Raw genomic sequence first — 21,348 nt, forward strand, 5'->3', positions numbered from 1 at the left:
CAAGTCAGGACATGTTAACAGTGTGCACTATAAATTCTCATTTGTATTTTTTTTTTTAATTTGACTTCAGGGATTGAATGTTCTCGTTTAAAAATCTGGCTTTGTATAAGTTTTCTGCTACAGTATAACACTAAGGTATTCAACCCACATAAGTCACAATTTACTCTTTTCAAACTCCATTGCTAAGTCTTAAAAATAATAATGCTTTTTAAATTTGAAAGGTTACAATTTTGCTTTTAGTAATGTTCTTAAATTACTGACACCTATCCAGCCATGTAGATAAGCAAAATTTAGTCTCCTAACCACAGTACATTCTAGGAAATTATCTTCACCATTCAATGAGAAAGAAATCACTGCAGCCGAGAAATACACATTTCCCCACAAAACAGTCAATCAGACCATATTCGTGAGCTACTTACTTGTGTAAGTGAGCTGAAATCCTTGATCAGTATCAGATCCATTGGTATTAAACTCTATCCACAGATGATTAGAGGTGCTATTAAGGATAACTCCCAACATGTCATTTTTGGTGAAGGCTCCCAGAGAGCGTGAAGAACTGTCTTTTCCATCATACACCTTGTAGAAACAGAATAATACCATGAAATTGGACATCAAATCCAAATTTTTTAAAACTGTTCTTTTATCCTTATACAATACTTCCAAATATAGCTACGCATTGCCAATAGTTTCTCCAAAAAGTTAATGTTTCTATTTTGTGAGTTACATACCACTTGGTTATGCAGTTCAGTGACATATAAAATATTCTGTCACCCTTAAGGTGTTTTATAGTCTTTTTTCCTTTTCAGTTTTGTTACCTCATTTTGAATTAAATTAATATTTATATTTGACTCTATCTTCTGAGGTTTCACAAGCTCAGATTATCTTTCACGATTATTCACAAAGGTTAACAGAAGTCTAATTTCTGAAATCTCCTTTGAAGTAAGGCTGTAAGAGGTAAACCCTTACAGCCTACTCTGTTCTCTCCTGTCTGGAGATATCAACAGCAGAACTGAGGTATTAAAGTCAATCTGTCATGTTTTATTTCAGCCTCTGGGCCTGCAGTAATTTTTGTTTTACTATAGGTTTTAACAAAGAAAGATAGGTCTTAAAAAAGATATGTGAGTCTATTTCCAAACTAAGTGTAGAGATGTTCTTATTTATCATGTTACTTTATTGAAAACTTTCAGTGGGAGACAAAATCAACAATATTAACCTCTGTGATTTTTCAGATCCTAGAATGAATAAGAATTTCCTTTTAATTGTTCACCAATATATGACAAATACAAAGAGTTGAGTAGGGGTGAAAAAAATATTTTTGCTTATTGGAAAACCTTGACAGCCATAAAGTACCAAAATAGTCTCCTGTAGGTTTTGGGTTTGTTTTGGTTTTTTTTTTTGTCTCAACAGGAATAAAAAAACCCAAAAGCTAATTGCTTCTTTAAATTAAATAAATCATCTGTACTTTCTTGTGGAAAAATATGCAAATATGAGGTGTGTTGCATACTTCCAAAACACATACAATACACCATGTGGATGCTTATACAAAAGCAAGTAATGAATCTGAACAGCTAGTTTCTAATATAAAGGATAATTTACCCTGATCTTGTAAGTCCTAGAGTGACTGTAGATAATTAGTGCAAAAGCTACAATTACAGTAAATATCGTAAGGTCTGGATCTTCATCCCTCCATTCTCAGTCCTTGCAGTACAGTGAGGATTTATACTGATTCCAGCCAGAAGCAGGCAGTGATCTATTTAACAATTTAAATTGCTACATTTGAGTCACAGACACTTCTTCCTATTTGAATGTCCAGTTAGATCTATTAATGAAATTTATAAATATATTTTTTGAGAGGACAGACCACTGCAACTACATTTATGGATGATGACCAACAGTTAAAATCAGAGCTATTTTCTCAGTGAAGAAAATACCAGCATACCATTAATATAGGTGAATATCTTCAAAGTACTTCGTTCATCTCAAGTGCTGACATGAACAGAATAAAATAATAAAACCAACATGCATAAAGATCTTTTGGGATAAAACCATAAATTTAGTTTAATAAACATATGCAGATATAATTACCTGCCTTAAAAGAAGCTTTTGAAAAATAATATATTATTATGCTAACCATTGACAGAACAATACATTCTGTCCTTATTATTAAGGCAAAGATTGTCTTATATCAGAGCACATTGATGAGCTATCAGAAGACACAATCAATTGTATTTAAGATCCATGTGAGCAGCAACACATACTTAATGTCTACCCCTTGGCAGAAATATAACTAAGCTGTGCTAAGAATATCTGAAAAAATGCTTCCAAGCTCCTACCATTGTCCTGGGCCAGAACTACAGATCACTTCCACAGACTGATTACACTTTATTTATCAGAGCTGGAAATCTATTGTACAAAGTAAATAGGCATTCATTCACCATAAGATTTATTTTTTAATAACACTCTGATCATACACACTATGGAAAAAACAGAGATATATTTGGTTTGAGATATATTACTTTGAATGGAATGATGTATTTTTAATTTTCATGAATAAAAAATATTATCTATGTTAAAAAAGTTATTTTTATTCATCTTTAAAGAGAAAAATAACAGCTAATTACCACAACTGTCCCTTAGACATCCTGTTCCAGTGGTATTGGAACCACCTCACTGACTATTACAGACACTCTTCCTACTTGAGGATCAGCAAGTTAAATAATAGTATCTCCAAAGATGAATCCAGACACAAACGAAAACATTGGTTTGAGAAATAAAAATTAGCTAAGATGGGTCATGTGAAAGGAGCTGTAAAAAAAGGTGTGTTAATTTTCAGCTGGTGACACTTTTCCAGCTATTCTTAACATTACAGACATAAGTAGGTACATGTCTACTCTAGTAATTGAAACAGTGTTAGTGACCAAATACAAGCAATGAGTCTCTATTGTCTATATTGATAACTTGTTTGAACCACCCCTGGGAAAGAAAAACCCTTTTCCCTAACAATCTTGGTCATTGTTTGGTAATCAGTGTGGGCCAAGGGCCATTCCCAATAGGCAGCTTGTGTGCAACCATTGTGTTCTGTCATATGTGACTGTCTCCAGAGCCGGAGAACACATTTAATACACTAGTCTAGACATTATCAACTCATACATAGTGCACATGTTTAACTCATTTAGGAGAATCTGTGTGAAATACAATTTGCATGGCTACAATTACTATTTTCTCTGCCCTGAAGAAAAAAGGTTTGCTTAGATAAATAGATGAAATACATGAAATTACATTCTGGCTTCCCTCTTACCTCTAACAAATTTGTGGGGATTGCATTATAAAGATTTCACCATAAGTAGCCACTTTAAAGAACTATGAAGTTTCAAGTGAGAGTTAAAGCAGGGAGATTGGGAGGCTGATATGTTAGTGAGTGAGAAAGGGTAAGCTTTAAAATAAACAATCCAGGTACTCAGTTTTTCCATATGCCTCAAAATCGTGATTCTGTGTCTATTTCTTTATTTGAGTTCAGATTTGTTTCCCACTAATTCAAGTTCAGGATTTCCCACAGCTATAAAAAGCTTTGCCCATAACTTATGGTAATTAACCTGCATGTATTCTCCTTGAAAGCATTAATTTTGACCCATCTTACACACGGTCTTACTGATGTCAGAAATACCCTTGCAAATTGTGTTATTCCCTACACACCACAGCCACAGTATCCAGTCTCAATATTCTCACCTGTGCCAACAGTAAACTTAGTTGAATATATACAGCTGAAGGTGATTTATATTTTCAAAGCAAGTACACAGTGCCAGAGTAGGAGTCCAGTCGCTACAACTTGTCTGCACAGTATTTATTGTCAGTAAATCCTTGGCACGCATTTAATGCAGACTTACTAACACCCTCACAAATCTTTCCTGAGCAAGCAGTAAGTAGTCCAGCAGCTGTGCAGGCCGGGGACTGTTTCTGAGAGACAGTTTGAGTGAGCCACCTTGTTTTGTAAGATTAGAGAGTTTAAAGTTATGGATGTAGTAAAGCCGGGGAAGCTGTCCTCGGGGGCAGCGGGGAATGATCACAGCATTGTTTGGAGCACTAGGATAAATGTAGCCAGAACACTCAGGGACACCCCATTTCACCTAAGCATTTGTGAGGAACTAAAAGGGAAGTGCTTGCTCTACTGCTGGGATTAAAATATGCAGGCAAGAGAAGAGGACAGTACTATGATTATTCATGAGGCGAAATGCTCTAGTAATGGTGCTAATGTGTCTGCACCTGCTTTGGGAATGTAAAAACAGACAGTCACCTGAAGAAAAAGGAAATGCTGGCTAGATTTTCTTAAATTCCAGTTTCTCATTCTGACAGTAAAAAGAAATTACTTACAACTAAACTTTTCAATTTTCCTTAATTGCAGAGAACTTTATGGTGTAAAATCATCCCAAAGGGAAATGCTTTTAAAATATGGCTTTCATGGTTTAAGAAATAATTCCTGTATAGCTTCCTGCCATTGTTATACATCTTCCTATGTATATTCTCAAATCTTTTCATTACATCCTCATGGAATTTTTAGTGATCCTACCTCAAACAATTAGTGATATTACATATTTTGTCAGACATTAATGATGAGTTGACCTTGGCCTTATCAGGATTGTTTCTCACACTTTCTTTTCCTCACTCCTCTTTCTCATACACTACTGCACAGCATTTTTTGCCCTTTCTTAAATGCATTTCCCCGAGGTGCCGCCACCGTGGCTGCGGCCGTGCCCTGGGGTGGGTGGGTTGGAGCCGGCTGGAACCGGCTGTGACTGGCACGGGGCAGCCCCGGCCGCTCCTCACAGAGCCCGCCCTGCAGCCCCCAGGGCACCTGCACCCAGTACAACATTACATACATACATATTTTCTTTAAAAACAGAGTAAGATATTCAGGTGGGAAAACACCTTATATTTCAGACCAAGGTTTATAAATATTCTTAAGCCTTAGTGCATCCCTCACAAGTTACCTGAAAGGCAGTCTTGAGGCATTCTTCTGTGGAGACACAAGATAGAAGGCTGCTGTTTATAATATATTTTGCTCATATTTAAGGTACAGATAGGAAAGAAAGCAAACTTCAGAAGTCCATAGCCCTGCCAAAGCTGTGGGAAAGGTAAGCCTTCGGAGAGTGTCTTAATTTCCCAACTGCTCAGACTGTAGATCTGATCAGAGCACATGAAAATTTATTTCTGTCTCACATGGTCAGATGTCCTTCCCATACATAACAGGACAGGAAAGGGAGGAGGGAGAGAGCAGATAGCCTGTACTTGCTTAAACTAGTCTATAACTGAAGCATACAAACACAGTTAAGTACCATTTCTGAATCATTTTAGGGAAAAAATAAAATAAAATAAAATAAAATAAAATAAAATGAAATAAAATGAAATAAAATAAAATAAAATAAAATAAAATAAAATAAAATAAAATAAAATAAAATAAAATAAAATAAAATAAAATAAAATATTGCTTTAGCTCATCTTTCTTGCTGGAAAATTAGGTGCTGTAGTCTGTAAGATATTTCCCTTTTTCCTAACTGATACTAAAAAGGCTAATTTATTTGAAAAACTCTAAAAATAAAATGGAAAAGGAATGCAACAGTAACCTCTGATAAATTATTGAAGAAGACAAATATATGGCCCTGTATGAAGGAGAAGAGATCACTCCACATGTATATGAACAAAACTGACAATTAGTCCTGTAGATGATGTTGCACTGAAATATGAAAGTTTGTAGAGGACTGAAGAAGGTTAAAAACAAGTTAGCAGACTTTATATAGTACCGTATAGGTCTGTAAAAAATAAAGGGCTCTGTATATAGTACTGTCTTGTAGTATCCATCTCTTGAGTCTTCTGTATAGTTCTGGTCTGTGCATGCACAGAAGGGCAGAGTAGAGCTGTGAAAGTGCAGACACACGCAATTACTGAGGAGCATCTGCTTTAGATGCAGAGACTAAGTTTGGACAGGAGGAGGCTGGGCAGGGATAGGAATGAGATTTACATAATCATGAAGGTATTAGATAACATGAATGCAAAACTATTAATCAAATCCTGTATTGTTAGAGCAAAGGAGTACTTAATGAAACTTGATGTTTCATTAATCAATTAATGATGTTGATTTCAAAGAGATGAAAGAAACTACTTCTTTACACAGTACATAGTGAACTTCCAGAATTTGTTGTCATAGAAGAAGTTTCTAGTAGTATCAACTAATTTAGAGGACTACCAAAATTCAAAGACAACATATCAGTAGCAGATGGAAGAGACAACAAAGTGTGGTGTAACACCAACAGCTGTGGATGTTGGCGGAGCATAAGGGCAATGGAGCACAGACAGTGGTCAAGCTTGCATATTTTACCTAAATAAAACCACCTATCATTATTATCAGAGAAAGCATACCGAGCTAGATGGACCACTTGATTCAACTCTGCAAAGTAACTCTTATGTTTCTAAGGTAAAACTGGCATTGTTTTGGAAAACAAAAATTCTTCATGCTGGCTTTCTATGCTAGGTTGACGGAATGTTTTCTGCTTTCAGCTAGCAGACTTTAAACCATCACAGAGCAGCTTTTTAGCGGGAAGCAGTCAGTCAGTATCATCTCATGATGTACAGCAAGACTGGAAAGAACATTTCTTTGAGTCTAGAAGAATATCTCCTATAGATTAACTAAAGAAATCAGAAGCTGCATGGACAAGTTTATAAAACCTGAATACTAGAAATACTTTAGCCACTAATGTAAACAAAGCCAGGACACAACCCCAAACATTAATATTCAGTTGTACATTTTGTTCAATCTCCAGCACATTTTCAGTCAAGATTTTGCCTGCCTCTTTTGGCAGTCTTCCAGACAATGGCTGGGTAAGTCTAGGGGCTAGATCAAGGGCTGATTCCAATGGAAATACATACAAAGACATCCTGGAATGAGAGTGGAGAGGAAATATATTTTATTTTTATAAATGCAGGTTATGGAGAGGCTATGGGGGAAGAGATTTTAATTGTATGAGTGAAAATTGTGCTGTACCAGTTCCCTCAAAACAGAAAACAGGCCTTGCAGTACAGACATCACCACAATTTTGCCTTTGCTTCCTGTGGATCCTCAGGAGTATTGTGCTAACAGATCTATGAAAGAAGAAAGTATCTAACAGCTTGCACAGAACAGCTTTCTCTCAGACAAATCTTTCTTATATCTCCAGGGAATGTCTGTAAGTATGCTTGACATTACTCACGAAATGTTCTGAAGGATAATTGAGTTTCTTGAATGTTTGTTTAGGGCTTTCTAAGATTTTTTTTTTTGTTCAGGTAGTTTATTAAATTATTTATAAACTTGATACGGGCAAAGCTTGTGGGAGACTTATGTACCATATCCAAGCAGCTCAGCCAGCAATTAAGTTCTTCCTTGTCTGCTGCATCTGTTCAGAGCAAAAATACTTTTGGGGATCTACACTGTCAGACCATGGAAGATGAGAGCAAAGGACAATACAGACCACATATTTTGCCCACCAACTCATTTCTCTTTGAACTAAAAGGAAAACCATAGGCCAGGGTCTTGCAGTTTTATGTACATGGTGGCCACACAAGCATGGAGGTGTTTCTTATCACTGTTTGTGTGGGTGAAGATGGAGAAAATGCTGTTCTTTTGACTGTAACTTTCTAATACCATTGGGGATTCTTAAAGTTTTGTTTATTTCTTTGTCTAATCCAGTCTGTACTTGCTAAAAAGAGCAGGTATAACAGCAAAGATATGAATGTCTGTATTAATAAAGACAATATTTACAAGGAAGTGATTGGGTTGGTTTTGGTTTTCTTTTTTCCTCTCTCCCCACCTTCATCACACCTCTAAATGCCTTGTACTTTGCAGGAAATGTATAACTTCAAATTGAATTGTCACACTTGTTTACATAAGGAATCTCTTAAGATGACAAAATAGATGAGAGTATGGCCACCAAAATTTGATCCATAACAATGACATCTTTAAACTCTTCGAGAGAAGTACTCAGTGCAAATAAAAATAGTCAAATCAAGTTAGAAACATAGATGGAAATTTCTAGCATGTTAAATGTGTTGCTGTGAGAGGCCCAGACAGCAAATTGCTAACTGAATTCTGAATACTTGGTGATTTTAAGTATCAGTTACCTCTGAAAATTTAGATACATAAATTTGAAAGGGTAATTTAATGTACATTGTTCATGCAATGTCAATGTTGAGAATGGTAGAAAGTGAAATTATTTTCTTTTTACCTTAACGATATCTCCCTCACGCAGCTGAAAGCTCCTTGCTCTAAGATGGATCCCTTTTCCAGCCTCTGTTTCAATTTTATAGATACATTCATGGTTGTTGTCATAATTAGATGGAAAATTTGGAGACAGCAATGTTCCTTCATTTCCAGAGACAGTTGCTCCACATTCAGCTAAAGAAAACAGACACATTAAAAAAAAAAAAAAAAAAAGTGAATTATCCATTTCAAGAAAACATGGGTGATCTGCAGTACTATTTAGACTCTTTGAAAACTCTAACAGGCTATCTAGGAAAAGTATGTTTCTATTGGATTTCATCTGTAGGACAAGCTCCTAGAAACCCTACCAAAGCTGCTATCTCCTGCATTTCACTGGGTACATTTATTATGTGCACTTACATGCTTTTATGTAATTCCCTTTACCTCCAATTTATCCCTTAGTCCTGCCATCAGGCTAACCCTAAAATGCAGGTTAGCTAGATTCTATAAAAATTAGATGTTTTGTTGAAATAGTTATTGTGGTAACATTTCAAATAAATGTAACATCAAGAGCATTCAAACATTTTTTTCCACTATGAATAAAACCAAAAAACTAAAAAACCAAACCAACATTTACTGACATCAGTCAGGGCCAAGGAGACAGCTCCCTTCTTTTCCAGGTAAAGAGCAGGTCAGTCTTTCTCACAGCCATCTGTAGTAAGAACTTATTGACACTTTCAGTACATATTTTTGTCATTGCTCTCCAGTAAAGAAATTAATAAAGTGTAGGAAGAGGGGTATGTTTCAACCCACGGGCTCAGTTTAAGTTCTGAATAAAGACTAACAAAATTATTTGAAATGTGCAATATAAATTTCAGCACATAAATGAAATAATCCAGAGATATGGAAAATAATATTGGTGTACTGTTCAAACAAATATTCAAAATGCTTAAAAATTGCCTAAAAGCACCTTCTAAAACCCCACAGTAACATAATAATAATAATCTACACATTTTTTAAGATGGATGAGATTGATATTGATATCTCATTGTTCAGTGTAAAGATAAAATATACTGTGTTAAATATAGATTTTGACCTAAAACTCATTAAGACCTCATTCAGAGTTTGGTAAAAACCTGTTATAACAATTAAAGTAATAATAAATTAACGTAAAATTGGAAATCAACATATATTTTTATCAAATATGTGATAGATTTAAAAAAATCTGGGTTTTTTCTCTACCTCTTAAATAGGATTTTAGTGTTCATAGAATGTTTAAATACTCATTTTTGGAAGTGTGTGGGGTTTACAGTTTAAGTTAGAACTGAGTATAGTTTAACAAGTATACATGTAAAGAATAATTTTGAAAATACAGTGTAAAGACAGACCAGAAATATATATCAGAAAATAAGTAATTTAAACATATTCAGGGAGAAATGGTATGGCTTATTCCTCCCTTCAATGAAACTGAATAAAAAAAGAGAGAAAGAAGGAGAAGAAGAGGGAGGAAGGGAGGGATGGAGGAAAGGAGGAAGCATGGAAGGAAAGGTGAAAGAGGCAAAGAAAGGAACTGGGGAATGAGATAAGCACAGTCTTACTCGGACCCTTATTTCTACTCTACATTTGGGCTCCCCTTAGGAACGGGAAGAAGGAAATCACCAATAAGCTGGCTCAGGATCTTTGTTTCAGCACATTAAGATAGAGTTTGTTTGCTATTTTAAAGTAGAGCTTTATGTTCTCCCCTCTTCTAGTTTACTTAGGCCCTGAGATGCACTATATTTAATAGGCAGAAGAGTGTTGGGGAATAAGAACCCCTGCCACCAAACTTCAGACAGCTGAACTCTTCCTTTGCTGGGAAGTGTGGGATGCACCAGGTATTTCTAACATATTTAAAGTCACTTTGCTTTGTCTAAATGTTTCAAAGAACTGTAGCAGACTGACAAATTAACTAGATTTTTATTTTGATACTTCTTTGGTAAAGGATCTCTCAAATATGTGATACATGTTATGTATCATTACATGTACATATCTACATATATATTTGTGTGTACATGTTCATATGTAGTCATTTTTGTCTTTGATTTTTAGGAAGAAGGTGGAACTAGAAGAGTTTATAAAATGTAATTCAAAGCAATGTCAACATTAATGCCAGTCATGTTTAGATCCATACTACTCAATGTCTTCTTGTGTTTATGACATCAGTACTCTATACAAGCTTTCTGCAAAAAAGTGTTTGCCCAAGTAAAGATCCATGCAAAAATATCTACGTTCCCTTAGGCTGCATTGGTATCTTATTATCTCTCTCCTCCAAAGAACTGGAAAATATAGAAGCAAAATGCTGAAGAGAAGAAAATAAGAAAACATATGGGATCAAAGGGGTTTTCTTACATAGTGTTCATAGAGTGTTCTACATTTTCTTTCAGTGATTGACTGTAAACCACTAAGACATATGTAGTAATAGAAAAGTGTACACTGAGCTTTCCCTAATCTAGAACTGGCTAAATTTTCTGTTCCGATAAGTCTATGTTCCAAAGTTCAAAACCATGGCAATTTAAATCTGTGAATAACAGTTTTGACATATAAGATCAGGGATAATGAGGACAAAATAAAATAAATATAATATTACCACCCTTCTAAAGTATACTACATTCTTCAAGAAGCATACATGCTTTCTGCTATGAACATTTATTTACTAAAATTCAATTGCATGGCAAAATACTTTTAACTCAAGTTGGCACTCATACACCTCCCACCCATCCCATACAACCATATTCTGTTTTCTGTGCATGCTACTCCTTCTCAAATACCTTGCAAATATTTGACAGCTATGCAGTTTCATCAGGCCCTATCATTCCCTTCATTATCATGACAAAGGGTTGCTCATCTGCTCTGACCAGTCAAGTTTCCTAGCACATCTCATGTCAGTCAGTATATCACTGACATAGCCCCCAGAAAGAGGTTTCCAAAGGAATGCAAGCCCTTCTTTGTCCACTTCCCTCCCTCACAGTTCCCATTAAGGTTTTCTTGCCACTTTTTGCTAATATTAGGATATCAAGTTAAAGCCATGTTAATTAGCTCCCCCCAATTTCTTGGCCTGGAGATTTAGGTGAATTTTTTTCAGAGAAACATTGGTCACATCCATGGAAAGATTCTTTCCAGATCATTTGAGTTTTTGAAGGTCTGGTCCTAATGCCTGAAATCTCTTTCATTTGTGAACAATTCCCAGATATACAAAGGACCTTATGCCCTAAGGACTTGAGTGTTTTTCTAACCATTCCTGCACACTGCAATCCAGAACTGCATGAGCTCCCTACAGATAAAGAAGGACTAGAAACTCAAAAGAGCAGTCATCAACAGCAATACTGAGTCTGGTCTTGTCAGCAGGAAAAGCTTATGCAGTCAAAGGCATCTGTGCCCTTCAGGGCCCTAATATTTTACTCAGCAGTATAGGAAATGGCATGGGTTTTTTTCTTTAAAAATATCTAAAATAGCTGATACTGCTGCTGCTTTTTTATACAGTAATTAACACATGCAGCCAGAATGTGTGACACCTAAATTCAATCCACTTTGCCTCTGGGGATTTAAACATGCATCTTCTATGACTTCAGTTTCACATAAAGGGATTAGAAAATCAGTTAGTCACAAAGCGAGCAAATGTTGGCTAACCTCTTTAGCATAATGGTTAGGGCATTAAACAGGGGGAGAGGAACACTTCTTTAAGGAAATTCAAACATTAAACAGTTGGGAAATAAAATTCTGAAATAATCCATGAATCAACATTCACTGTTACCACATGAGTACCAGACTACTAGACTAGAAAAATATATCCATATTCACTTCCATTTCCATTGTCTCCAATTAAACTTTAATTCTTTATGCAAAATGAAACAACAGCCTTTAGCCACATCAGCAAGATCATTCTGCTAGGAGGCATCAGATATAATTTAAAATTCTTTTACAGAAACAAAGGAAATGAAGCCATACTTGTTACATTCTTGAAGAAAGATCAAGCCAAGAAGTTTTATGTACAGAAGTGATATGGCTTATCCACCTATGATAAGTGACAAATAAGAAAATGCCAATCACCCTTAAAAGATTTCATGACACTTTCCTTATCTAGCACATGTGCTCTATGAGTAACTACTGATTTTAGCACCTCAAGTTAAGACAACAAGTCTTATCATATGATCCTGAAAGAGCTCTTTGGTTTCTGGCTACAGAGGACTTTCTTTCACTCTTTCATGCCACTGCTTTACTTAAGTGTCTTACAGATTCCTTCGGAGTTCCAGAGACCTGCCCTCATCTTGGGAGAATGATCTGCCTCCCCAGCCTACAGGGATGAAAAAGATTTCTCATGCCCCTTACATGAGAAAAATTTCTCATATCTGCTTGTATTTCCATTTAATAAATATAATTCACTGAATACTGACTGTATGCACCCTTCCTCTGATAAAAATCAGCTGTATCAGTATTAGTATCTACAAGTCTTCAAATTATGCAAACATTGACAGGTACAGAATTTGCCATGAGAAATAATCTTCACTGATCTTAAAGTAATTACTGTTGATATTCTGTCTCCATACTGTGACCCACAACCTTGACTTGGAAAAAACAGCGAGAATTTATGTGAAGAGGTATATTATAACATATCAACTGAACATGCTTTACGTAAATAGCATTTTCAGGACTAGCTCCTCCAGCTGTAGCCTTTAAAGAAAGGGAATATATTTCATAATGGTCTTTGCCAGATTATGTGATGTGCTTAGACTAGTATAATAGTATTAATGTAGGTACAATTTAAGATTTTAAATATAAAGAAAAAATAAATATCAATAAAAATAAGAACTTAAAATGTGCATATAATACCTCAAAACTGCTGTAAAAAGATGTAGCACTGAAATATGCATTATGATGTAATACAGATCCCTTGCTTATTTTGCTTTCCTAGCCTTCCTTTTTTTCTCAAGTAATTTATTTAATTTTCAAGGTGCAAAGTAAATTGATTCAAAGTTTCCAGGCTTTTTGCTGTCAGTATGGTCAGTGACACCTAAATCCACTCTCTAGATTAAACAGAAAAGATCCAGTTGTTTCTTTATCATAATATTGATCTCAATTAACTCAGATATTTTTAATATCTTTTGTGGCAAAAACCAAAGTATGGGTAATCCAAAAAACTTTCTTCAATGAAGAATCTGTACAAAAATCTGTTTTGAGCAAAAATAGACAAACAAATAAAGAAAACTAGTAGGGAATTTTATCTCATGAAAGCAAAAGCCTGATAATTCATTAGATATCATAAGAAATGACAGAAAACTTCCATTTTCCAGGACAGGAGAGACTTCTTTTTCCTCTAGGAAGGACATAGCGGGATTGTTGCAACTTGTAAACAATTGTTTTGAAACCAGGAGAAAGAAAGAAGGGCACACTCTTACAGAAGTAACATGAAATATTGCCTGCTGTGTTCTGACAATATCTATAAAATTAAGAGTTTTTTTTCATATTAAAGGGGTCTAATTAATCGAAATTGGACTACAAGTAAAAAGTGAGGTTAATTTAAATATGAAACTTTACTGAGACTGTAAAAGAATTAGATTCTAAGCACTAAATATGCACGTTAAAAACATCCTTGCTAATCTAGTTCCCTAATTTGAAGGAGAACTACAAAAAAAACATTCAGACATGAAAAAAAACCAAATATGTGTTTTTATTTCTGTTATAAAACATTGGTTTTTAAGCACTTGTAACTAAAGAATAGGAAATACCTTTCTGATGTCCTCAGTGAATATCTGTGCAACCTTAGCTGAGGATATGCAGCAAGGAATGATTAACTTCTTTAAGAATACACTCTTATGTATGCAGCAAAACTGTGTTGTAACTGAGCTGTAATGCATACTAATTTAATGTAGCTAATTTAAATAAAAATGTGCTCATAGTGCTACAGATGTTTGTGCTTTTGTTTCTAAATGAAGAACAAATTCTCTAAAATCTCAGCTCCCAAACCCTTTCTGCAGAGTTCCGTTGTTAGTGACTAAAAAGTTACTGTCATCACGTCTAAATAGCTTGTTACATAGCTTAAACTAGCATGTACTAACTGAAATTTGTTCTGTAAATGTCAGTTACTTATATGGTTCCAATTCAGATTCTTCACTTCTCAAATATGCCAAACTATGAAAATCTGCCAAACCACAGCATCCAAAAGACAAGGTCCCTTACACTCATCCTCTTTTAAAAGAAAAAAAGATCTAATTGGTACTGGCTCTATGCTTCAAAAGGTGGGAAGCAGATAAAAGCAGATTAATCTAATTCTTTTTTACAGCTTTTGAATCTTGTGCACTTTTTAAAGTTGATTTTATTTATTATAAAATCAAAAGTATCCACCTTAGAATTCAAAAGGTATGCTCTTATTGAGTGTACACCACCTATGTCCACACACAGAAGGTTTAGAGGAGGAATTATATGCTTTATTTTCATTACAGTTTTCTGAGTTGTCTGTTATAACCCTGCTGAGGACTGCAGCAGACTGGAAAATGCTACTTATCAAACTGTTCTTTTATTCCCTTGCAGTGAGAGCAGTCTGTCTAGAACTTGACCCCATTCTTTTTTCTTTTGCTTAATGAAGTCACTTAAGTTCTATTTACATAAGTAACTTTTTTTCTTCTTCTTTCACTGTCTCTCTTGAAATTGGATAAAAGGAAACTGCAGAGGGTAGATCTTTTGAAGATCATCAAACGCTTCCTAAATATGAACACAAACTCTACAAAACAAACAACTTTCAGGGATTCTTGAAATGCTTTGAAATACAGTTCATGTACAATGTAATGATAACTTTGTTTAATGGAAAAGTTCGCTTTATTATTTTTCTTCCATATATCTCGCTAAAAGGTTTGACAGGATTTTAAGCAGATCCCTAAAGCAGCGATCAAATAAAAGTAGTACATCATCAGTTTAAAGGCTTCTCTGCCACAAAGCACTCTACTGAGTGCAGAATATCTTTGCTGTATTTACAAAATTGTGCAGCAGTTCATAAAATAGGAGAAGAAGCTGAGCTCAAACAGTTGATAATTCTTTATGGACAATATTGGACAATATTGTTACCAGTAGGATGGTTGTGCAACATTCAAACAAGAGCAAAGGAGGGATCATGGGTGAAGCTGAACCAAGCATCTTATGCTCCGTCTTCACATAATAGTAAAAACTTAGGGTTTCTCTACAGTCATTGATTGAGGGGCCTCTAAAGCTGAGCAGATGACCTCTGCAGGGCAGACACAATACATGACTGGACTCAAGCACAGCTTCATGTACAAACTCAAATGCAGTGCAAGGAGATGAAGCTTCCTGTTAACTGGAATGCTGCATCAAGCCGAGGTGCACATGGAGCTTCCACAGCACCTCTGTTGCACAGTGCCTTAATCTTTGTAATGTTAGAGGTCCTTAATCTCCGATTCTGTAGCCAGCGCTTCACTTGTGTGCCTGCAACCTTTCATCTACACACTACCAGTCCGCTGTGGCAGTGCCTTCACTCTGGTATCACAAGTGCTCTTGTTTTCACCTGGCATTGCTGAATTCAGAACCACTGTTATGGCTGGGTTTCTCCTAAAAAGTGACGGCCACTGATTTTTAAATCATACTGTTCTCATTTCTCACCCTTTTGCCTTGTAGCTTTTAGCCTGTAACTCTACACCAAGACCGCATCACTCCAGACCCTGTGGCTTTTAGCCTGTAACTTCATATTGGAATAGAGCCTAGTAGATAACGAGCAGATAATAGTTATTTTAATACACAATAAAATTACACAATAATAGACATACACAAAGCTTAACTACTATTTAGTCTGCAGGACCCACACATTCTCTAACACACATCATAAGCTACCAATGAGGAGCCTGAGAAGGCCTGCATGAAAAATGTAATGGTACTAGGGAGAAAGCTTGAAGATGTTGGATTTTTTTGTCATAACTGTCATCATCAATGTCACCACTGTGTTTACTGGAGAGATATTTGTCTGGGGAGTCTCTTATTCCTCTTCCCAGCTGATGCCTGAGGAGTGGCTTTCCTTTTTTTTTTCTGTCTCTCTCCTTTTTTTCCCTCCTTGATGGCTTCTCTAAGATAGATTTCAAGTCAAGGAAGGTCATCAGCTATGAACTGCACTAATAAAGCACGGGCACGTGCATCTTTAAGCAACACCTGTATGATGATGGTGAGGTTAGAACACCTCACTAAAAACCTTACTGAAATGCCTTGCTGAAAACAATTCTCATATTGTATTTTTTCTCTACCATTCCTTTGCAAAGAATAATGCAGCAGGAAAGGAAGCACTAAACAGCAGGTAGAGCCTTTTCTGAGGTTTGCTTAATTAGTTTTCAATCCATATGCCACTGACATAAGACACTACTCAGGTTCTCAAAACAAATCCTGCGATGTTAATTGGCCTCAGGGGAGTACTGGCAGAATCCAAGGTAAGGACACTTTTTTTTTACTTTTTTTTTTTTTACTTTTTTTTTTACTCTTTCTAGTATCGTCTGATAATGAGCTACCAAGGTAACATCCCTACATTATTTGTCTTATCAAGAATAAATATTTCGCATATACAACCTTAAAATGTAGAAAGAAGGCAAAAGGGTGACCTAGGGCAATTTTTCCTTATGACTATAGGTGATTAAAATTTTATACCAGGTCTCACATTAAGGTGAGTAAGGTCTCATAAAAATCACTCCTTTTCACTTTTAAAATAGAGTCAGAGTGCCCACTATGCACCAGCTGAAATCTGTTAGTTTCCTGAATATTAAACTTTCCATTTTGAAATCAAGACAACTCAAACCTGTAATTACTATATTGCACCATATTTTGAAGATTCATATACAGTAAGACTCAAGCACTAACTCAAACAAATCTTTGATTTTTTGTTAAACATTGACAGAAAAATGAGGGGTTAAAAAAACAGGGATTAAAAAAATGACCTTTCAATTGTATTTATACAAATACAATGTTATAAGATACAGAAATAGATATTATTAAAAAATCTATTAAATAACTTTATTAAATGTGTTGTATGAAGTAGAAAATAACCTAAAGATTTAAGAATTTAAATGTGACAGCATTTAAATATAGAGTTCCAAAATACAGTGGATCCTGGATCCACTGTCTGAAGATTCAGAGATTCAGCTACTGATGTTATACAAGATTTCTTGCTCATGAGTAGCTCTTAAATGAGAGCTCTCTCTGCCTAAACACTAGGTAAGGATGAATAGCAATTTTCAGACTTAGTTTGACTTCTCAAAGGTGAACTCAAATACAAATTTTATGCTACAGAGAATTTAAAAAAAACAGTGAATGCCAGATCTCAAGGGCCTCACAGAAATCTCCAGTGCTATTCAGGCTAACAAGGTTCCCACTTATGTTTCAGTCTCGATAGAAATTAATTCAATGCTACAACATGACAAAGTATATTAATTATAATTGATGACTTTGCAATGAATACTAACTAAACTATTAAAAAGAAACAGCTTATTAAAGAGTGTCAGCAATTTATTGTAGCACCCTATCATTAATTATTCATGTAGTATTTATTATAACAACTGAGTATGATAAATTAATGTGATTTTAATGTGAATACCAGTGAACAATGATCGGTGAAGATTTTACTCAAATACTGTATTAATGCACCATTAAAAATCAAGTACCATGTAAAATTTAATAAAGGAGCAACACCACTTAAATATGAAATTAAAACATTAAGTAGCTGTTTCTTTTCAGCTTTATCCTTTAAGTTTTTCACAGCTTGCTTTAGGAACACTCCATACAGTTGCAACAACTAATGGCGGACAGGAAAGTAATGCAGGTTAAAAACCAAACCAAACCAAACAAAAAACAGCACTCAAAACAAAGTTTATTGTTACATCAGTCATGCATTTTCGAGATCATATTTGATATGCGTAATACATCATGTGCTATTCTTGAACTTTATGCAATGTTTACCAGGAAAGGTTAGTTTGAATTAAGTACAGTGTAACACTGTATAGTGTACAAATAATATTTTTGTGATATATCATAGGTAAAATTTATTACAGTTTCTTAAGATAGTCAGCAGAGAAAACCCAAACAAGCAGACAGAAGCAGTGTGCAAATCAGGTAACAAAATGAAAATCTAAGTTAAGACAATCTCAGAAAGGAGAGTTGAAAACTAATTCAAACTTCCCTTCCCATTATCATGTGATGTCTGAATGCCTAAATCCTGGAAGAGGTGATCAAAGTGTTTAGTTACCTGTCCTTGTGAACAGGGGAAAATAACCATCTCTGATAGCAAGCTTAGCTCTTCAGCCATAAGGTTGAGTAGAGAGGCTAGGAAAAGGCCATCATCATTAGCCAAGATACTAAGGTGATAAAATTATTAGTAAATACAACCAAATATTCACTTTTATTTTTTTACTTTTAATCTTACTACTCCTTCAATTTTGCAGTTAATATTACAGATAGAATATGATTGAATAAACTACATATATTATTTTGTACCTAAACTTTCCTTACAGCAGAGCCATATCTTCTGTGATCTAATAAACATACATCTATTGCATTGTATCCCTCAGAGATTAACAAATCCAGCAGGGTGAACTAGCAATTTCTGAAATGTCTTTTGAAAAGAGAAGGTACCTACACTTGGGCACTGTACCTTGCAACTCACTGTAAAGGTGTCTCCGCTCAGGTTTCTACCCATTGTCTTCAATAATCAGTGAACAGCACATCTTTGGCAAGTAGGAAGGAAAGAATGAAATGTCTTCCCTCTTTCAGAATTTCATCAGCATATCATAGTGCACCATAAAGGAATACCAAACCTTTACGTTAGCCTTTTAAAGTTTATTCCTCACCTGTTAGGGGATAACTGCAGATGATAAAGTGACGTTTCAAAAAGTACTTAGGAAATTATTTAGGTGTGTATCAGATGCATGCATTTGATGCTGCAATCTAAACACCCTCTGCTCCCTCAGCCCCTACCTATCAGCCACCTATCTCTGGAAATGTGTATACTCACCAGGTATCTTGTTTTATATCACATTTCTGCTTTTGCACATACCCTACTCCCTGCCAACCCTGAGAAGATACTTGCCACTGGTATCCAAACAAATCAAGCAGAGCAGCTTCTAACTTCTGTTAGTACTGACAACTGCCTTTGAAATGGGCTGCCCAGGGAAGTGGTTGAGTCACTATCCTTGGAGGTATTTAAAAGATGTGTAGACGTGGCACTTAGGGACATGGTTTAGCAGTGGACTTGGCAGTGCTAGGTTTGTGATTGGACTCGATGATCTTAAAAGTCTTTTCCAGCCTAAATGATTCTGTGATTATATGATTCCATGACAAATCCATGCCAGTGTGCAGAAGGGAAAATGCAATGCAAGAGGCGAGGAACAGCATTCTGCACTGCAGTGTGACAGTGAAACCTTTGGACTATGGCAATGAGCTGCAATAATGTATACATTGTGGGGAGGGAGAGAATTTTCTGGATCTGAGAACTATTTCTAGTGTTCATTGTTTTGGTTCACTGAACTGTTACACTCAATTTTAAAAAATTACTTATATGAATGCTTCTACTATTAACCTATGAGTCTTCGAATTCCTTTTTTAACAGTAGCACAACCCCAATACAGAGTGGTAGAAAGCTCTTGACTACTTTGATTTAAAGCAAACTGGAATATAGGAAAAGTATGATTAAAAGCACAGACCTGTTTTCTAGACGAGATCTAGAAAATCTGCCTTAGTAACAGATTTCCCAGACAAATCATGTGGTTCCTGTTTAAAAGGCTAGTGACGACAACAAGGTAGCAGCCGAAACCTGATTGCGATAGTCTCCTTTAGGTGGACATTAGCCTCAGAACTAGGGACTTCAACAGACTAAACAGTTGTTCCACATCACTTCTGAACCCCAGTGTTCACCAAGCTCCTAAGATTCACAGTTTTGGGGATGCGCAGAACTGCATGTTTGCCTAGAAGCTTTACTCGCGTATCTGTACTCTAGGGGGACCAACTCACTAAAAGCTGGGCTTTGTCCTCAGGAAAAAGTAGTCAGCTGTGAAACGTAAATGAAACTGTAATAGAATTGTGTAATTATAGGTAGGGAATAAAAAGCTATTGCTGGAAGGAAAAAGTAAGAAGAATATGTTATGTATCCACACTCTTGGGCAATTTCGTTCACACAGCCATGAAATAAGTATAAATGTATATATACTTTTGCAACTATGTAAAAGCAAGTGACATAAGGGGAATAAATTATATATGTGGAAGTAGTATCAATAACCCATCACAACCACAGGTAGTAATCAAACTTATTTTTGAAAAAAAATACATTTTTTCTGGAAAATACTAGAATAATAATTGAAGCAATAGCAACAAAACGATGAATAATAACACAGGATGACATGTTAATGAATGAAGGGGAAAGAAACTGTTTTCTGTTTTCAAATCTCAACTAGACAAAACATAATCAGGACAAGCTTGTTTGTACTCCAGTAGCTTGTTTTTTATCCCACAGAAACATACCAATAAACACAAAACCAGTAATTTTAAATTATAATTAAATTATTCAGAAGTAAATTTGGGAAATTAAACCTACAACGCATAGACAAACATGACAATTACAGTAATGTGCCAGATGAAAACACTAACAACTTTATAGGTAACACACTGTTTCAGAATAGTAAAAGGCCATAAGCTTATATCAGTACTCTCAAAGCTAAAGACATGGGTTATTTTAGTGACATTTCTTCTTCAAGACACTGTGCATGTTTATTTCCCAGGTAGACCTGTGCAAGGGCTGGTAAGAGGGTATTTTTGCCTTGACTTTATCTATAGAAATGTGCTCCTAACTCCATTAATTCTGTGCATCACACGAAATAGCAAAGTAGCAGTGTTACTCTCATTTCCCCTCCACCTTGCATTCCTCTCAGTTACAGTACATTTTGAGTAGAGGAGTAAGAAGGAACACTGTGAATGTAACACTTAGACAACATATCTCAAAGAATGGTTACATAAAGGTAAACAGCCAGTTTTTTTCCTTCAAAAGACTATGTCCTTTATACTGTGGGTAACTGCAGAAAAGCCCTACTGTAGGATACTGGCTGGAATGAGTCACTAGT

General features: G+C 35.5%; 1 protein-coding gene across 1 annotated transcript in view; it reads right to left on the reverse strand.

Annotated features, from left to right (window-relative positions):
* The window catches only part of CSMD1 (CUB and Sushi multiple domains 1), a 1,237,849-nt gene that overhangs the window by 261,666 nt on the left and 954,835 nt on the right, over nt 1-21,348 (reverse strand). Inside the window, exons 22-23 of the mRNA XM_075086937.1 lie at nt 8,250-8,419; nt 420-576 (exon numbers count right to left, since the gene is read on the reverse strand). Coding sequence (XP_074943038.1) covers nt 420-576; nt 8,250-8,419 — 327 coding nt within the window. The remainder of the gene's footprint in view (nt 1-419; nt 577-8,249; nt 8,420-21,348) is intronic.

The sequence above is a fragment of the Phalacrocorax aristotelis genome, chromosome 3 (genome assembly GCF_949628215.1).
Source record: "Phalacrocorax aristotelis chromosome 3, bGulAri2.1, whole genome shotgun sequence".
Classification (NCBI taxonomy): Eukaryota; Metazoa; Chordata; class Aves; order Suliformes; family Phalacrocoracidae; genus Phalacrocorax; species Phalacrocorax aristotelis.